Source organism: Anas platyrhynchos, chromosome 3, assembly GCF_047663525.1.
Source record: "Anas platyrhynchos isolate ZD024472 breed Pekin duck chromosome 3, IASCAAS_PekinDuck_T2T, whole genome shotgun sequence".
Classification (NCBI taxonomy): domain Eukaryota; kingdom Metazoa; phylum Chordata; class Aves; order Anseriformes; family Anatidae; genus Anas; species Anas platyrhynchos.
The window spans coordinates 5405750-5425093 of record NC_092589.1 but is presented as its reverse complement, the minus strand read 5'-3'; the positions used below and the strand labels follow the sequence as shown (position 1 = coordinate 5425093).

Here is a 19344-nt window from a genome sequence, read left to right as displayed (position 1 = left end):
TCCTGTCTCTCACAAGCATCCTACTCTTTTTGTCCTACTCCTCTCATTCAGGTGTTCCCCTTGTGGCACAGAATTGTTTCTCCTTTTTGTTTATACCTAAACTGTAAGGGCTTTTCAGCAGCATCTTACAAAGCAAACCCACTCAATCTTTCTCATCTTCTTGTTATTATCCAAGCAGCTATCTGATGTTTTACTGAATGTACTTCCCTTAAAAGATAAAACAGGGAGAAACAACTTTCCCTCTAAGTTCTGTATTCAGACCTTTACCTGTACCATCTACTACTATTAAGAGCAGGGTGGCCATCCCATCCAAGCGTCTAGGCCACAGCAAGGTCCCTGCAGTTAACTCCTCCAGGTGGGTGCCTAACCAGTGCTCTCTGGAGAACACTCGACAGACACTCATTACTTCAGCTCCTACGCTAGCCATTAGTTTTTTTCCCTTTTGTGCATGAAGTATCCTCCTGAATTTTCATAACTTTACAACTATAAAATACAGTTTTCCTGTACCAATCCCCAAAATTACATGAAAGAAAGTAAGAGGAGGTCTGCAATACTAGACTATCAATCCTGCCCCTTTTTTTCCCATCTCCAGTTTTTCATTTCAGTCTCTTAAATGTTATAGGACATCCATTTTAACTACAGAACTATTCTACATAGATGAAGCATTATTAATCATACTGGAACAGTGGATTTGCTTTTAGAAAGGCTAAACCAAAATGCAAATAATAATCTAATATGCAAGACCTTTTTCTTCTTCCCATAAAGAGGAGGGAAACACGAATCCCCACATTACACTCCAGCGTGAAGAGCTACAATCCATGTGGTGTGCCTGCTGTTCAAATGAACAGAAGTTACAAGGACACCAGCTCATTTTTTTTTACCCTATGTAATACTGTAAAGCCAAATGTGCCTCTCTTTCTGCATCTACACCTATCTTAAGGAGTCAAAGTAGCTTTTAAACAAATTATACAGGAGGAAAATAAATGGGGGGAATGCCACCTTTTTTCCTTAATATTTTTAAAAATTTTGCACTTAAGAACCATGAAGCAGCACTCAGAATATCTTCACAGAAACAATGGTACTGTGTCAAAACTCCAGAGACTTTTCAGAATCTGACTACCTTGCTACTAGCCAAGACATCTCCAGAAATTGTTCTGCTCACCACTTTACTGCCTGATGCTCTCAGGTACAGCTGTGCTTTTTCTGCTTCACTCTCCTAACTTGTACCGGAGTCTCCAGGCAGTGATCAGCAGACTGCTTGAAGCAAAGAATTTTGTATTAATAATAAAGCTGTATCAAAAGTTGCATTTTTGTGCTTATTAGAACTTGTCTTCATTTAACAGTTTATTTTTTCTATAGGAAAGAAACAAACAGCTGAATTTGCTAAGATAAGCTCTGTAGAAAACAAAGGAGCACAGTATGTTCATTAAGATGTACCTTATTTTGCACTAGTTTTTACTAAAACCTTGATTAATATTTTTCATTCTGTAGAAACCCGTTCAATACTTTTATGCAGTAGTTACTAATAATATTTGAGGTGAGTTAGTTAGCTTCTAAAATCCTCAGATTAAAAAGTCAGAATTAGGACCTCAAGACTGCTATCAAGTTTTCTACTATGTAGAAAACGTAACTACTAAAGAAAGTTTCTATCAAGAAAACAACAGGGACAAAAAAAAAGAGATTGTTTCCCAACACTTGTATCTGTTGGGCATGCACACTGTTCCAGTGCTTTACTACAAAGCTATAGAAAAAAATTAAACGAATGTTAATTTAACAGCTGTGTGACCAAGCAACCACACACAAACTTTTAGTGCTTGTGGCAAACATCAAGTTTGCATACACTTAGTTTCGGGTTTGTGTGTGCTGGTGGTTTTGTTTCTTTGTTTTTTAAAGTCTATTTTAATAAAGCTCAACCTTCTTTCCCCACGTGCCACGCCTCTTCAAAAGTAAAACCAAAAAACTCACCTTTTCTGGGTCAGGCTCCTGAATTGTGCTGTTCAATTTAATTGGCTTCTCCTCAGCCTGGAATTGCCTGCGTGTTATCCGAGCTTGGGGCCTGCTTGGATAGTTGGAGTCTTCCTCTTTCATCTTGATTTGCTTCTTTTGCACTGGTTTCCGTGAAGGCTTTGGTAGGTGAACCTGTTGATGGACAGACAGTAATTTTGTATGCTGAAAAAAAAATCAGCAGGATTTACCATTATCACAGGTACCACTCTGATATTTGAAGGTTGGAAACAGGTAAGGATAGTGCCTTGACTTCACTTACTACCTGGGCTACATAAGAAGCTTCCAAATGCTTCAAAGCCATTAAGCACATGCCAGCTTCTGCTGGTTTGGGACTTAATGCTTGGCTTTTCTCAAGCGCTCTTCCTCTGCCCGTCCCAGGAGCTGTGGACACTGAGCTAACAGAGCACGCGAACTCCCAGAAGATACCATGCATTTACAGCCATGCCAAAATCCTCACCTGCTGAGGCTCTGGTTGGGGAAGCATCCGGTGTAAGTTACTTGGCTTTTCTTCATCTGGGAGTCGTCTGCCTGTTACCGCAGTACAGGCCTTGTTTGGGCGCATGTATTCCTCCCCTTCCGCCTTTTTTTGCTTCTGTTGAACTGGTTTTGGCACAGGCTTTGGTAAGCAAACCTGTTGATGAACAGACAGCAATTTTGTTTAGTAAAAAATCCCTCCGTATCTTAAAAAGAAAACCATTCTAACTTCACTTCAGTCCTGAGAACACAGAATGAGAATAAGCTTTTATCTTTCTCAGAAGAATTGTTTTCAGCATTTTAGTTATCAATAAATGTCTTTTCCAAGCAGTACAAAGTTAGAGCTATGCTGTATTTTGGGAAGTACAAAATAAACAAGCTATACCTTTCAAAATATTCATTAATAACCTTTATCGGGAATGAGGCCAATAAGTCACTGTTTGTATTATTAAGTAGAGCTGAATGCATTTCATATCACTGGATTGAGTCAAATGCAAAACTGTCTAAAAGATAATCAATAAGTCTTTTGGCCCAGGTAATTTAATTTAAGAGTGAAGTCTTATATTCTACAGTCTTCTGAAATGTAATTGGGAATACACGGTGAATAGTTGCTTGAGTTAATGCAAGTTTTTCATAGTGCTGCTCTAAGCACTGGGTATCAAATGATGTCTGTTTTTGGCTTTTGTAACTTGGAAGACAAATGTAGCCAAAACACAGGCTGTATGCCACATGCCTTTGGTACTTCTGGCACGCTAATAACTCTGTAACTGTAATGTTTGCATATGGTCCTGTGTGCAGCAGCTGTATCTCAATATAGCAGCTAGAAAAGAAATAATAGGCTTCTTTTTCTTACTGCAAATTAAATACATATAGGAGATAGAAATTGCACAACCCAAATAGCACTGAAAGTGCCAGTAGGCACTTCATAGAGCTGAATCCAAAACACCTTTTGAGAAAAAATCCATAGTTCTATTCTGTGAAAATTATTAATGTTTAGAAACAGAAAGGTGTATCTGTTCTGAATGCCAACTCAAGCTAGTTTCAGTCAGTCTACCTCAGGACATAACACTGTCCAGAGCCCTGAGAAAGGGAATTACATAGGCAAGGCTCAGAGCCACACTGACAGTTAGCTGGGTTTGGGTGCCCAAGCTGTTTTCCCTGCATCGTGGCACCATACTGCATCGTGTAAGAACTGCTGATCTTGTTGACAGCTAACCCTGCTATCTCTACAACGTACACATACTTTAAATTACAAAATCACTTTCAAAAGAGGACTTATAGCACTTCTAAATATTTATTGTATGCCTAAAAATTACCATCGTCCATTACTAGTAAAGCGACAAGTCAGTAGTGTAATTATTTTTTTTAATATGAAATTTATGGGATCTAGCAACTCGTCAGCTAGCCTTACCATACTTCATTTGGCCCTGATCCTAGCACTTTCACTGTAGGTGAGAAAGCTGAGAATATTTATCCAGTGCCAAAAACTGTGGTAAGGAAGTTTGAGAATTAACCTAATTAATATTTTATCATCTTTTCGATATGTAACTGAAACAAAGTGCTAGTATGTGGCCACTGTTACACCTTTTATGTCATTCTAAGACAAATTCGATGTACTATACAGGGAGCTACATCTTAAAATTCAATTCTGTAGCAAGTCCTCACATCACCTTCAAGGAGAGCTGGTGTTACAGGATCTCCTTGCTGGTACTTACAGGTGTTTACTGGTCCTCAAAAGGGGATTAACCTAAGATCACCTCTTTCCTGCACCACACAGGTACAAGTGGAATCAGACAGGTTGTCTACAGTCTGATTCTGCTCATAAGCAAGAAGTGAGGAGCCAGGGGTTGGTTTGTAGCAACTCCCCCTGTTTTTAGGTTGCCTTTTGAATAGGAGGAATATCTGGTGAAAGAAAAGGAGAGGTGGAAAGAGAATGCAGAAGTGTGAGATTAAAGGAGTCAGAACTGGAATAACTGCAGACAGCGTCACGAGGAGCTGCAGTGGGAAGTGCCCGCCTGCCATCGAACACTGTCAGGACTGTAGCACCGAAGTGCACCAGGCCTTGAACACTCTCCAAAGTCAATAGCCACAGATTGAATATTGGATTTTCTAAAAATAGCAATAAATTTAGAGAAAGTTCAGTTACCTGCTCTCTCTACTCGTATTTAAGTGCCCTTTAAGTCCTTTGAATAACCCTAGAAATTTCCTTTCTACAGCTGTTTTGCAGTGACTGTTAGGGGAAGCTTTTCCATGTAAGCAGCACAGCTGGCTGAAGAAACATACTCGAGGAAAAAAAATAGATGGTCACTGGAACAGCACCAGAATTCTTATTATTCCAAAAAGTACAACAGTCAACATAAAAAGTTCTCTGAAAATGTGATGATAGGTGTCAAGATCTAGCAATATGCAGACTCTCTCCCAAGTCTCGCTGGCCACAAGAAACAATTCTGCTTAAGCCTACAGCACCGAAGTGACACTCCATGGTTGTAGATTTTTCAGTAGGGTTGTGCACTTGCACACAGTATGTGCTACAGCAGCTTTTACAGTCCAGAGGTTTTATCTTTTATGCCTCCATGCTGAACAAGTCTTAGACCAGGCAATGAGAAGAAAACAGTTTTACTATCCAACCCTAAGGAATCAAAGATATGTGCACCAGAGATCCAACCAGATCCACTGGAGATCAGTTATCAGCTACCTGATATTTCAATTAACTTCAGAAAACAGTACAAACTGGAGAAAAAAAAATCATCTCAAATTAGTGAGGACAACGTGGTCACCATCATAGCAAGGGAAATTCTGTCATGGAAATAGCTTTTGGTTTCGTTAAAAGACAAAAGTGGTAAAAACAGAAAAGTCAATAAAATTGCTAAAATAAGTATCTGTAATTACCAAGATCAAAACCCAGTGCCTTTTTATTAAACATGAACTTTTGTCCTGCCTTCCGTAATACGTAAATAGTGCTGACAATTGGTTTGTGAGGCACTTGCTACAATAAAATGTAATTGTATCATGAGAGAAAGGTGACAATCAGGAGATCATGAAAAAATTACATATTCTCACTGGTGGTTAATTAGCCATGCAAAACCCCCTCAAACAGATATTCTCTTCTATTAGGAATGATTACTATGCAGGCCTACAGATGTCAATACCACAGTCATTCAAATACTTCTTTCCCTACTAATTGAAGGTTGTAAAGCTCTGGTGCCAAGGTTTTGCTTCCAAAGAGCTAATTTATGACTAGAAGGATATTTTATGTCTTCAGTTGCAGCAGCTACAAAACTCAGCAAATCAGAACCATCTGTGCACTGATACTTGAATCACCATTCATCTCGCAGCCTATCAGTCACATTAGTTTGCATCCTGCATTCTTGGCTCACGTATACTTGTGATGGTCCAAAGTTCACCAGAAATATTAAAAATGAATGGTACCCTGACCCTGCCTTATTGCACACGCATCGGAGACAGAAATGGGGCTTTTGCATACGGGTAGTTTCAAGGCAGAGGTATGCCGGGACTGACATTTCACAGCAAGTCCAGTAAGACTGCTAATTACCTCAATCTCCACTTATTAAAACACGGTGTTAGTAACCATGTAGCTTCAGACTTAAAGGTACAAAAGGAAAACATAACACGATAGCTGTCAGTTTTCAAATTCCACGTTAGTGTATCACTGCATACCAACAACACAGTTAAATCCCAGAATAATACCTCCTTCACATTAGTGGCTGCAGGAGTATAAAAGCAAATGACAAAGAACAGCTTGAAAGTAAGAAAATGAATTAAATGCTTTCACTAATAAAGGTAACTTTGCTTTTAATCTGGAAAGAAGGAAAAAACTGGCATTCAGGCTTTTCTTCAAGATGTTGGTGAACAAAGTCCTTGACTTCCCCATTATCCTGAAAGTAAATCATTCTCCACAGACCTACTACTTTGAAGTGAGAGGCCGTAGGTCAAAAGGACTCATGACAGTTCTTCCTCCTTAAGGGTTGACATCCCACTTTTTAGCAAAGCCAGGGGAAACAGGAATTAACAAACACGATGTATTTAAGGCAAAAAGAAATGCTGTGTCAGTCTCATCTTGCAATATTAAACTACTTCCTCTTCTACAAAAGAAAAGGCAACAATTTCGGAAATAATCCCAGAACTCTCTTACTTACTTTTGACGCTTCAGCAGTACGATTTCGTCCGCATCCTGCAGTGGAAAATTCCAGAGGGCCATCGTAGCGAGTTCCACTTGACTCTAATCCATCCAGCAAGATTTTCTTGAGCACTTCATACTTCGGCTTTTCATCATAAGCTAAGTCATAAACACATGCCAAGAACTTGGATAGTTCACCTGTGGAGTGTATTTTAAATGTAAATTTAACTTGGTGTAGACCTAGAACTTCAAAAGAATTTAATTCCAAAATGGATGCCAATCCTATGCTGCCAAAGAAGATGACAAAATTTCAGCTGAAGACAACACTCAAAACAGAGCTGACAGTATCTTGTCTTTACAAGATGAGAAAAGGAAAAGATAGACTTGGATAAACAAGCTAACCCTTAAGTGCTATCTCTTGTTATGCATATGCAGTAATTTGTGTGGTACTGAAAGTTATCCAAACATAATTAATCAAAACACTTCATTGACAAATACTGGACAGTTCTGTATTAAAACAGAAGCAGTTTCTATATGAAGGATTGTAATACCACTTTAAATATTAAATAGTCTCAACAACTCTGTTTTAATCTGCATAGATATTACTCTTAGAATACTCTGGAGAATAGGAGAATTTTGTTTTTACTTCTAATACTCTGACAAATAGTGGTTTTGTTTACATACTAATACAGCCTAACAGCAGCATTATTTTGCTATCACTATTGAGTGGTTCTAGAAACAAGGAAACCACTGAATGTGCAGAAATAATGCTATTAGGAAAACATGGGGGGGTGTGGGGTGTGCAGGTTGTCAAACTTTTATTTCAGTTGAAGACCCAAGTGTATCCTAAAACTGAAGTGCTTCACCAGATATTAGCATCTGGTAAAATCCCAGAAGTAAACATTTACTAAATATGTATGTACATCATGAATATATTGTATGTAATGTGCCCTGCATTCCAATCATTCAAATACAGAAATGTTGTGAAAATAAGTAAATAAACCTAAATAGATCCTGACCTTTGAAGGAAATGTGCTGTTTTCCCTAAACAAAAAGGGGTTTTCCCTGGACAACTTGTGTATTTCACTGAAGAGACATACAAGACAAACCATGCCTTCATTTGCTTTTTCAAACTCAAAATACTACGCGATAAAACTTTTGTAGACAGTTCCTTCTGCTGTAGGACAGGTACTGCTTCCTGACACCCTGGATTTCATGTGGCTGAGATCTCTTAAGTCACTCTATCGCATGCATCACAGATGAGATTGATTATGATTTTTGCACTGCCACTCACGAGGGCTGAAAATTTAGCCCGCAGTGCCTGTATTATCTGCTTAGTACTTGCTTATGGGACGATGCAGGAAAGCAGCAACAGAAGTTCCTGCAATAAAAGCATTAAGTATCCTTAATCACTAAGTATCATTAAGCATCAAGAATCGTTTATTGTAGAGTGACCAGCGTTCAACTCATCCAGAAATTTACTTTCTGTCCCTGCAGTAAACAAGCCTTCAGGTTAAAAATGCTTAAAGTATAATAAGCTTGTACATGAAGGGCACAATCCACTTCCACTGAAGTCAGAATTGTTAGTTCAATTAAATTACACCCTAAATTAATGAGTCTGACATACAATCTAACAGTGAGTATTATATAACTACCCTGTTATCAGCTAAATACAGATACAGCAGGCTGAATTCTTATGCTGGACATACATGGATCCACAGAACTTCCACTGTAGTGCCAGATTTTACACAAACAGGATAAAGGAAAACTGCTCCAAATGCCTCCATTCACGAATTACATATATTTTGTACTATTTGTTATCTTAATACCCTATTTAATACAGAACATATCTTTGAGCATTGTAGAGATTTCTTTACTAATTCCCTCGTCCCTCAGCTTTTAATGCTCATTACCAAACCTTGTATTCCTGGATTTGGCAAGGGACACATCCGAACCTCGTAAAAAGCTGCTAATAGTGGAAACCTCACCCTGGTCTCTTCCATGTGCAGGAAAGAAGTCACAGCTACCTTCTCCTCAGAATTGAACTAGCTCAGCAAGTAAACACAGGAAGACAGAGGAAAGAGAGGGAAGCTTAGTGGAGGAGAGTAAGGATGTGGACAGGACATCAAAGGACTTTGGGAGCAAAAAAGGAAAGGAGAAGCTGAGCCCCGAGTTTGATTTCTAGGCTAGACAGAACTGAGCTGCACGATAGGAAAGTCAGGTGCTGCTGACTCGGATACTCTCAGTTTGTCCCAAGATCAGAGACTGGTAGCACTGCGTGACTCATCTGAACACATCTGCCTAAAGGTGCAAAGCACAGCAATGAAGTTTAATAATTGAAATTCAAGAGTTGGTTAAATTTCTGTTACTTTTATTTTTCTTCTGCTTCTCCCAAATAGAGTAAGACATTTAAGTCTTTTTTGTAACAGACTGAAAAGCTATATGGTAGACACTGTAAGCACACTTACTACAGCTGCTTCCAGAAGAATTCCATTCCATCACTGAATCTGGGAGCTCATCCATAAGTCTGAAACAACATGAGAGTGCAACAATTTAATGTGGTTTTGGAGCAGGTGATTCTTCATTTGGGATTTAGGTAGACAGCAAGTCTCAATTCCAAAGGGAGTGGACCTCCAGGATAGCTAATGATTCACAGTTCTGCTTTTAAAACAAGATCTCCCCTTACCAGCTATATTTTTAACTCTTTAGAGACTGCCGATTTCAGCAAGACCTGGCCTGCAGCTATGACTGCACTTTTAACATTAAGTTTTCCTTCATAGATGTTTTAAGCTTTCTAGAGAGAGAAAAGAAATTCCTTTGAGCTGAAATAGCTTGTTCTGATTTCAGCTTAATGATTAATATTTGTGTTTTGAAATTTAAGAAGCAGTTCTGGTGTGCCTAGGAGTAATTTAACATCAGATTCTTTCTGCCATATAGGCTCACTGGCAGCTGGGTGATGGCTGTCAAAATTACAAGCAGGCAAGGCAGGGACAGAGAGAGGGAGAGGGAGGATAAACCTCTGTGAGTCCTGTGCAAATTAATAAAATAAAATAAAATAATTTAATTTTAATTTTATTTAATTTAAAATAAAATGCAGGGGCACAGATCTAATTCCCACCCAAAAACAGAGATAGCAAAGAGAATTGGAGCTCAGAATGAATCACACCCTAAAAGATAGGTGAAGTAATACCAGCTCTTATCTTTGAGCAGGCACGTACCCCAATTTCCTAGCACCTGGAGGAGCCTGCAAATACACCAGCCCCCTTGCTCTGAGTGAATTCTATTAGTGCAGCCTAGCTGCTGATGCTGTTAAAGGATCCTTTGTTTTGTTTTGTTTTAAGGAGTCATAAAGGTCCACCAACGAGGAACAGGATACGTTCTGAAATGCATAAATTGGGGTACATAGGCTAATAATCTTCAGTTCCATAATCTGGTCAGCCAGGCATTTCAAATTAATTGGTTTGGCATGCAACAGCTTCCCTGAGACCCGAACTTCAGCCAAGCTCTGCCAACACACGTCTGAAGGATGCAATCCACCAGGCACGCCTTGGTCTGAGACCTGCTTCTGTGGTAACGAAGGGATGCTGCCAAGGTCAGGCCTGTGAGTCCCACCCCGTGAAGCTATCTCTGTAGGCTTGGCATTTTGTAGCAAACGGGAAGAGGAATGGGATTATTTAATGTACAGCTCCTTGGAATGCACATCTCCACACTGCAGTCACTTTGTTTTCCTATGCAATAAACACAAGTAATCTCAAGGAAAAAAATTACACAGTTCATTAAAAAAGTACTTTAGTTCCTTTTCTTTTTCTTAAGACCTTGCACTCCTGACAATCTTTCAAACCAGGATCCAAGGCTAGATGGACCTTTAGTCTCACCAGGAGCTGTTCTTTAATACCAGAAGGAGGTTTTTCAATTTGGGGGAATTATATATTTAAATGTACACATTTTCCTTTTATTTAGCTTAAATTCTAATTCAAATGGAGACTCCCCTCCAATTGTGGCACGAACATTTCTGATCTCAAGTACACCAGCAGTCCTTAAATACCCTCTTACCCATGCACAGCGGCCTCATCGCTCCAGGTACTGGCAGCAAAGACTTAAGAGCCTGTTAGGAAGGGATGAGACCACCAGTGGACAGCAGAATTTGAGGTCCTGCTCTGACTCCTGCTTTCCAAATGCATCACCCTTCCAGGACTAGCCCCGTCTTCATCCCAGTCACACAGACTCACAGCAAAGGGCTAGTGTGCTCAGAAGTGATCTGCCTGTGCTGGTCACGTACTTAGAAGGGACCAGGTAAACACCTACACAGTGATGACTATTTCCAGCCTTTAAAAACAGCACAGGCACTCAGAAATAGGTAAGTTAAAGGGGAACATTACCTGATACCAAGGAACATGATTCGTTAAACTAAAAGGATGTTACTGCTAAATCTAATCTATCATTTTCTGTACATTTCCTCCTAAGTACGTTTGCCTGGCATCCTGAGAATGCAAGCAATTGAAGGGTTAATTGCACAGGAAGAATTAGCGAAGCAGCTTGATTGATTAAATTGATTTAACATTGAATTGTATAAGTGTTACCTTGCAGGGGGTTGTGTAATGATCAGAAGTTCTAAAGGAGAAATATTAAACATAACATACGATGTCAACATTTACAGATGCAATCTGTATTATCCACAGTCTGCAGGCTAACCTTTTTCTCTGTTGAGAGCTGATGCCACACTGAATTTGCAGATTGATTTCTGTGGATCAGCTATCCCTATTGTGTACCTCTGTTGTGACTTGCCCTACTTAAAAGTTTGCTGCCTTCTCCAATTGTGATGTTACATTTATGGATAACTACTCTTCTGTATAGCCTTCTACAGGCAATGCTGTACCACATACAATTAACTCTCTCAAGTCCCGACTGTGAAAGCAGTGAAAGAAAACACTAATACACTCTGTTGCTTTAGTAAGCTCTAACGAGTCATGCTGGGAAAAAGAAAAGATTTTGAGCAAATTCTTTAGTATTTTGGTATTTAAATGTTTGTAACATCAGTAGGCTTGTACAACATTAAAAACCTACATAAAAACATCTAAAAACCAGATATCAAATAGCAAGTTAAATACATTCAATACACATCTGAAAGAAAACTTCCAAGAGACTTTTGTACCACAGTCTCTACAAAGCACCCAAGAACTTCAGCGGAAACCTACAACATCCTTCCACATGTGCAGTAAGGCACGCACTTGTTCACAGATGTGTGCTTTAAAAAGAGCACTGAAAAAATACCTGGCAGACAAAATGACTGAACTCTGCAGCTGAGTTTATCGTATCTCCGCAGCAGTACATACGTAAAAATGTGCGAGAGGGTCTACATGCACATGGAGTTCACGTCTTTAACTGCTTCTTACACCTCCCTATTCAGGAAAATTGTTTTAGCTCTCTTGTAAGGTGATACTCTACAGGATGTAAATTGTCCTTTTCAGACCTGTTTTAAGTGATGAGGATGTTGTAGGGCTCTGGGGTGGTACATGCGTGTGTACGTGTGGGTTTAGTTTTACTTTGTTTTCGCAGTCTGGACAGCCACGGGGTCCTTCAGGTTCTGCTCCCAGGGTAGTTTCCCACATAACCATTGCAGCATGCAGTAGCCAAGGATTTCAAGGTCACCTCGTCTGGATGGGGCTAAAACAGAAAGGGGGATAAAAAAAAAAAAAAAAGATGAATAATAAGAACCTCTTCTTAGGAAACAGAAAAGACGTTGATTGAACTACTGTCGATGAAATATGAACAAGCCAAATGGGCAAAGTGTTTTGTTTGTTCAGCTGTATTAGGCCTAAAACGCCCAGGCTTTTGGCCACAGTCCACAGACAGGCAGTGACTTGTTGCTGTTGAAGTAAGGGTCACTTTCCTCACCTCCTCCAACTTCATCCTTCCTCAGTCTGGCCTGTCACATGGACTTGATCCCCATGGCCTCTGACATGATCCAGACAGCCCATAACTGAGTACCAACACTTTCTCAAAGAGCCAAGCAGTAAAACAAAGAAATAAATGTCTGCTGCTAAATTGCTAACACATGTTCCAGGAAGTCCATGGGGTCCACATTGGTCATGCAGGGACCCCGTGAGTGCAGACTAAACACTGATGGCCTTTCCTGTTCTCCTACAGAGCTATTTGAACTTGGAAGATATGACAAAACTGCCATCTAGTGTACGTTTACACACCAAAGTTGTCTGCTTACAAGTACCGTGAACTGTTTGTTTAGAGAGAGCTGTAGCCCAGGCTCAAATACACTTACGGTTTAGCAAGTCCTGGGTAAACTTGCCACTACCTGTTTCCAAAAAGGAAGATATTTCAGGAAGAACTTACTCTCACCCCGCACACCCCAAACACATCTATTAACTACAGAATAAAAATACAGTAGATGTAATTCAATCAAAAATTAGCCCCATCCACAAACATCTCCTGTGCAGAAAAAAAAGTAACTGAAGTTAATCTATATATTGACTTTTCCAAGGGAAAGGGAAAAAAATGTGATACTAACACATTTGCTGTTGCTTACTGCTAGTCAGAGGAAGCCAAACTTGAAAAATTTGAAGAAGGAGGATTTTTTGCAATGTTTCTGTACACATTTGACTTACAGCCTATGGTTTGCAGGACAAGACAACACGGAACCTGCAAAAACACAGACTGTTTATCAAGACTAAAGACAGACAGATGTAGAAGTTAAATTTATGCTTTTCCAAAATGAGCTTGAACTTTCCAGGAATGAAAGAAGATTTCAGATTTGCTCCACACTTCTTGCCTAGAGTAAAGACTGGTAGTTGAGCACAGCGCTGCTAATCCAGTTGTAAACAGATATCATATTTTATGGGCCTTCATTAAATAAATTCCAGAAAGTCACTCAGCAAACTTATCTTTTAATTTAAAAAGTCATCTGCTAAAAGCTATGGTGCCAACACATCATAACTGTTTCTTGTTACCGTACACGCATTATTGTGAAAGCAGAAGATAAGTTCTCATGCATTCTCTATCTGAACTGCTATTAGACCACGGGATTATTAAAGGCCCTTCAATCTAACAGAATGCTACACTGTCCCTCGGGGGTCGTTTATTTTCTGCACTAGATTCAACAATGTCCTAATGCAAGACTTGGCTCTCGTATTAAAATAAAAACGCAATCTCTACCACTTGCTGTTCTGTAGTGATTTCTTCCGCCATAAATCTCCTGTTAACCGTGGAACAAGTCCATTCATACACATGTGTTCACAACTCCTTTTTCCATTATGGCAATTCCAGATTAGAACCATATAAGCCAGCATTTTTGATTGCAAATCCTCTAATTTACACTCGGTGCTTTTCTGGCACCTGCTTGCGTAAGATGGCTACGTAAAGTGGCCTTCTGAGAAAAACTGTCAGAATTACAATAGGACACTGCTATCCACTGAGGGACTAATTGATATAAATCTGTAAATAATGCTAAGTCAATTAGGCTTCAGGAGCTAACCTAAGGTTTTCTGACAAAGCAGTCCCCAGAGAATAAAGTTTACTTCCCAGTCAGAGTTTGGCCACGACTAATTGCCGTCTTCCTCCCATCCAGATCTTCCAGCCCTTCCCCAGCTAATACTAGAGCAAAGCGACCACCAACGGGGAGATGGGTGCAAGTAAACCTTCGCCAATACGTTCCTAAAGCCACGGCACTCAGCTGAAAAAAATACACACACACGTGTAACTGAGCCATACATCACTCGAAAATAAAAGGGGAAACGTTTTACAGAGAGATGGTAAATTCCCGTATCACTTTATCTCCCAGGTCACTGCAAGTGTTACTGCATAAAGACTTTTACATGTGTTTTTCATAGATCCACATGAAAATGTCAGCATTTGATTGCTTGGTTGTACAAGCTTATTCTTTCTCTCTGCTTCTTTCCCAGCTCAGTACTAGAGATGCTAACATCCTCAACTTTTTAAATCATTTTGATTCTAGTTAAAAAAAAAAAAAAGAAAAGGTATTCAAACAGCTAATTTTAATGAACTAATATGATCTATAATCAATGGAATAATTAGATTTTCACCCAAATAAAGCACTAATCTATAAATTTCAACTATACATTTACTTGAAAAACAAATCTGCTAATATAACTGGAGATTACAAGAACCCTTGGTAAACATCAACTGAGAGATGTGAATCTGGCTTCATTTTTAAATGCAATAACCAGGCAAAAATACAACAATTTTGCTTGATAACTTGGCACCATTACAAGAGCATATATTCAAAATAATATTTAAATCAAATTATGTTATTTCACTGTAGACTAAAAATCTGTAGTTTTTTCTTTCTGTATATATACTTGATTTCTGGTTTTCTATTAACTAAGATTTTTTATTATTATTATTTTAGTCTCATCTGAAATACTACTTAACAGGAACACGTTGGCAGTATTTTATTTCACAATATTTTATAGTTTAACTTTTTAATTTGAAGATTTAAGGCCAGATTCTGTCCTCACTCCTGCCAGAATAAATCAGGAACAACTCCACTGAAGTTAATGAATTAACAACCACGTCAATGAAATCAGAGCCGGGCCATAAGAAGTTTTATACACACTACAAACATATACTCAACATGCAGGCACAGGGCTGAACAATAACTCAGAATAACGTAACTGAAGCAATTCACCCTGAGAAGAAAATATATTATGTATCTTCGTATGCTGGATTTGGCAGCTATCTGAGCCCTAATATAAATTCAGATTACTATTTCAGAATAGAACATAAATGATATCACAGCAGCCACGCTATGCTCTCAGTGCTACACTGCTCCCAAGAAGCTCATCTTAAACCCATGTAAAATGGGAGTTTTCCTCCATGGCCCTTATTTAGATAACTTTGTCAAACCTTTTGTAGAGATCTAGGAGGCTAATGAGCAGGAGATTAAATGTTTTTTCTATTATTTTTAATTAGCACTGTTACATTATAATTTCACCATTACTGTTTCTTTAGATTGGGAGCTTTTCGTAAAAAGGATCGTTTTAGTTGCTTGCTTTGTGTCTGCATGCAGTGGAATCTCCAATTCTCACTGGCATTACAGCACACAAATTCATATTAAATCACAAACAAACATAACTTATAGCAGAGCCGTTAATCCAAATGCCCATAAAGGAAAGGAGCATTAACATGACCATGGAGAAATATAATTATGTTAAAAAATGTCTCATCATAACGTTTTAATAAATGAACTGAGCGTGGTACAATTTATTTATTTTTTTAACTTGAAGGTGAGAAGATAAAAGCAGACAAACACAAGATTTGCCAAAAATCAGTTCCAGTATGAGTGGCAGGTGGAAGGAGGAGCCCAGAAGACGTAATACCGAGGTAACGCTTCCCCAGCATCCCGGCCAGTCTCGCAGAGTTTGCTGCAGCTGTACAGTGAATTACTGAATTGAGTGGATAGCTACAAGAAAAAGGTTAGGTAAATACAGTAAAAGAAAGAAGTTATGCCTTTTTATGCCTGCAGGCCATTCTATAGGGAGCGATCCAGTCCCAGGCAGGAGGGCTGCCAGCGGGGGCCGGGAGCAGTCCCTCCTTGCCTCATGTAGTTCTGCACCGTCAGCTCGGCGCTTTGCTCAAGCACTCCCTGACAGCAACCAGCACCATGCAACGCTGGAAAGAAAAATAAATCCAGTGCAAACACAGCGCTGCCACAATTGGACTACAACCCTTCCAGATAACTCAACCTGGGGCATGGCAACGAGCAACTTCCTCTGTGCCAGCCACGGTCCCTGTCCCAAACCCGGGGACAGCAGCCCCGGCCTCGGGATGCCTAACTTGCCTCGGGAGCCACAGATGCAGCAACATTCCTGCTCTGCCCTGCCGCGTCTGAGCTCACGAGCACAGGACCTCACTGCAGAGCCTCCTAGCTCCTCGTGCACTGCTGGTGTCCGTAATGCTCTGCTGCAGCTGCAAGAAGAGAGCGTGGGCAGGATCCTCCTCTACACACAGGCAGGGAGCGGATAAAAAGCAGGACTGGTGAGATGGGAGGTGCTGAAGAGGGCTGGGGTCCTGACACAGGGATTTAGAAGTTTTAAGTAGTGGGAAGATGTTGGGAACTTCACCATCAGGTCTGAGAGGGAGACCAAATGGTGGTGGCAAGAGGTGGGCTACCTGGTCAGATGGAAGAGGTCCCAAGGCTGCACTAAGGAGAACGCATGGCAGAGGCTGGGGACAGGAAGCTTTACTCCTCCTTTACATCTGCGTGGAAAAAATATATCACACAGGTGAGGGGCTGACAAGCAGCCGTGAGGTTCACTATTTGAATTCCTGGTGTAGAGCATGAGAAACCCAAACTAAAGAAAACAGCCAATTCCAAGCCACGCTCATCAGCTGTGCTGGCAACAGTGATGCTCATCTTATTTTTGCTACTTCTGGCCATTCTTGGCAGGACAGATAAGCTTGCAGAGGTGGTTTCAAGAACCTATTCAATCTTTTCTCTTCTCCTTGCTAAAGCCTGACTCTTCTTTCACTTAGAATGACCTTCTGCTCCCTCTTCTGCTGCAGACACATTTCCAATCCAACATTCAGAAACTAAAACATCTTTTTATTTATTTTACACTGCAAAGTTTCACCCATTTTTCACCAGACCAGTTACATTTTCCTTTTATTTTTGGATTTACAGTTTGTCCTGCACACAGTCTTCAGGAAGCACATACCAAATTGCAGCAAATCAATAATTCATTTGACCGACAAAAAAATGCAGCAGGCTCCCTCTGACTCCTAACTGTACATGGACAGACGCCAAATAAACCTCTTGATCCAGAGCCACTTAGAGCTGAAGTTCTCTAGAAGCCATGCAGGCTCAGAAAGAATTTGTTTCCAGGCAGAGGTGTTTATATTCCTGCACACCCTTCCTCACAAAATGAAGCCTGCAGGTATTCCAGTCATCCCTTGAATGTAAAAGAAAAGTGAAAATGGACAAGCGCTGGGCTGTGTTAATATCAACAGCAACAGTTCTGCCAGACCAGTGGGAAAAGGAGAGCAGGAACCACCGAGCTTGCTCCTCGATCAGCCCGATGCCTGCACACCCCGAACAAACACAGCACACGAGCATCTGGGGGGACCTTGAGGCACATGTGCTGCAATAACCCCATGTGAAGGGCACAAAGAACTGGCTGAAATGTGGCATCACAGATAGCTGCAGCTACCTGCCCCGAGGCAGGACATGAAAATACACTGAGACACCTTTGTCTCAATGAGAGCCACTCAGAGAAAACGTATTTGCCAACCGCCAAAGTAGCCCTTACTGAGGCAAACTTCTTCAGACGCTCTGCTTATCCCTGAGCCTGTCAGAAGGCACTCCTGCTGTCTTAAGCAGCTTTTGCTATTTTAGATGTCGGTATCAGTCCTGCAAGGATTTTGGTAGGTGCCCTACCCAATGCGAGAGATGGCAGAACTACTAATAGTTACCGTGAAACATTTGTTAAAAGGACGGGCAGAGTTATCCCGAAATCTACGGCAAACAGATATATGCAGGAGGGTATTCATAGACAGTTCATACTTTTATGCTCATCAATGATAGCAAATTAAAACTGGTCTTACACACTCAATGCACAGGACTAGAGTATTTAAAAAAAAACTCAATATGTTAAGCGCAGTATATCTCCAGAGAAATTAGGTATTGACTGCATGCCTCAGTGAGTAGAAAATCTACAAAAATCCATAAGAGGCATTGATCCAAATATTACATTTTAACACTAACTATGTAACAATTTTTTAAACGTACATTGGGTGCAGATATAATTCTCTTTAATTATCAATCAACAAACAAAAACGTAATACTGTTTATACAGTATGGTCTTTAAAAATGAATACGCTAAAATACTATGTGAAAACTAACAATGCAGTTGCGCCATACAGAATTTGCATCAAGCTAAAAATGATTTTAACCTAAAAAACCCTGCAGAACGATGCCTTATTTGGTGTCACTTACTGGCCACACGTTTGCGAAGAGACCCAGCCACTGAACACGGAGAGCTGATGGTGTGGGATGGCAAAGCCCCAGCCTGGGTCCTGGCCTGGCACAAAATGAACCATGGGTACGGGCAGGATGTAACCGAGGTCGCGGTGAATACCTGCAAACAGGTGCCCTGCCACGGGGCATGTGTGAGCTGTGCAAAGCTTGCAACATGAAGAACGAGCCAGCACAAAAAGCCAGGACACGGCAGGGCAGCTGCTCCCAGCCTCTCCCAGCTCGTGGGACCCCTTCGGTTCCCACCCAGCCAGCAGCCCCAGCAGCCCACACCAAGCTGCCCTGGCTGAAGATGCAATTCACATCCCCCTCGACCCTCACTGGAGGCTGTCAGATGAGCACAGACCCAAAAGTGAAACTTTCTGGGTCTCGGTGGACTGCAAAACTTCTACAACCAACGAGCTCCACGGCGAGCTTGGGGAATAGACACGAATGCAGCTGGGTTAATCTCTCGATTCAGCCACGGAAACTCCAGTTTTGATTTAAATCAGTGGGAAGTGGTTGCATGTGATTGGCGTTATGCAAGGAGGTTATCATACTCAAGCATTGCCAAGAGGCACTTTTGTAGGCAACAAATTCATAATTTTAAGTTTCAGCATGTACCACAAATCCTTGTATATATTCAGGTAGCTACTTCACCAGGAAAACCAGAGCAAGTCAAAATGTTCTCATTTGTCTAGCTCAATACAGAACTGGTACTGTATAGGGGTTTTGAGGTTTG

At 40.4% G+C, this 19344-nt stretch overlaps 1 protein-coding gene across 3 annotated transcripts in view; it reads right to left on the bottom strand.

Annotated features, from left to right (window-relative positions):
- VRK2 (VRK serine/threonine kinase 2) overlaps window positions 1-19344 on the bottom strand; it is a 46737-nt gene that overhangs the window by 1492 nt on the left and 25901 nt on the right. The window contains exons 8-13 of one of the 3 annotated variants that reach the window (XM_038176511.2): window positions 12163-12283; window positions 9088-9146; window positions 6639-6817; window positions 2465-2638; window positions 1966-2139; window positions 1163-1254 (exon numbers count right to left, since the gene is read on the bottom strand). In XM_038176511.2, coding sequence (XP_038032439.2) covers window positions 1183-1254; window positions 1966-2139; window positions 2465-2638; window positions 6639-6817; window positions 9088-9146; window positions 12163-12283 — 779 coding nt within the window. In that variant the 3' untranslated portion in view covers window positions 1163-1182. Of the gene's footprint in view, window positions 1-1162; window positions 1258-1965; window positions 2140-2464; window positions 2639-6638; window positions 6818-9087; window positions 9147-12162; window positions 12284-19344 lie in introns of those variants that run through there. The other 2 variants (XM_038176510.2, XM_013098795.4) reach the window with 2 other exon arrangements.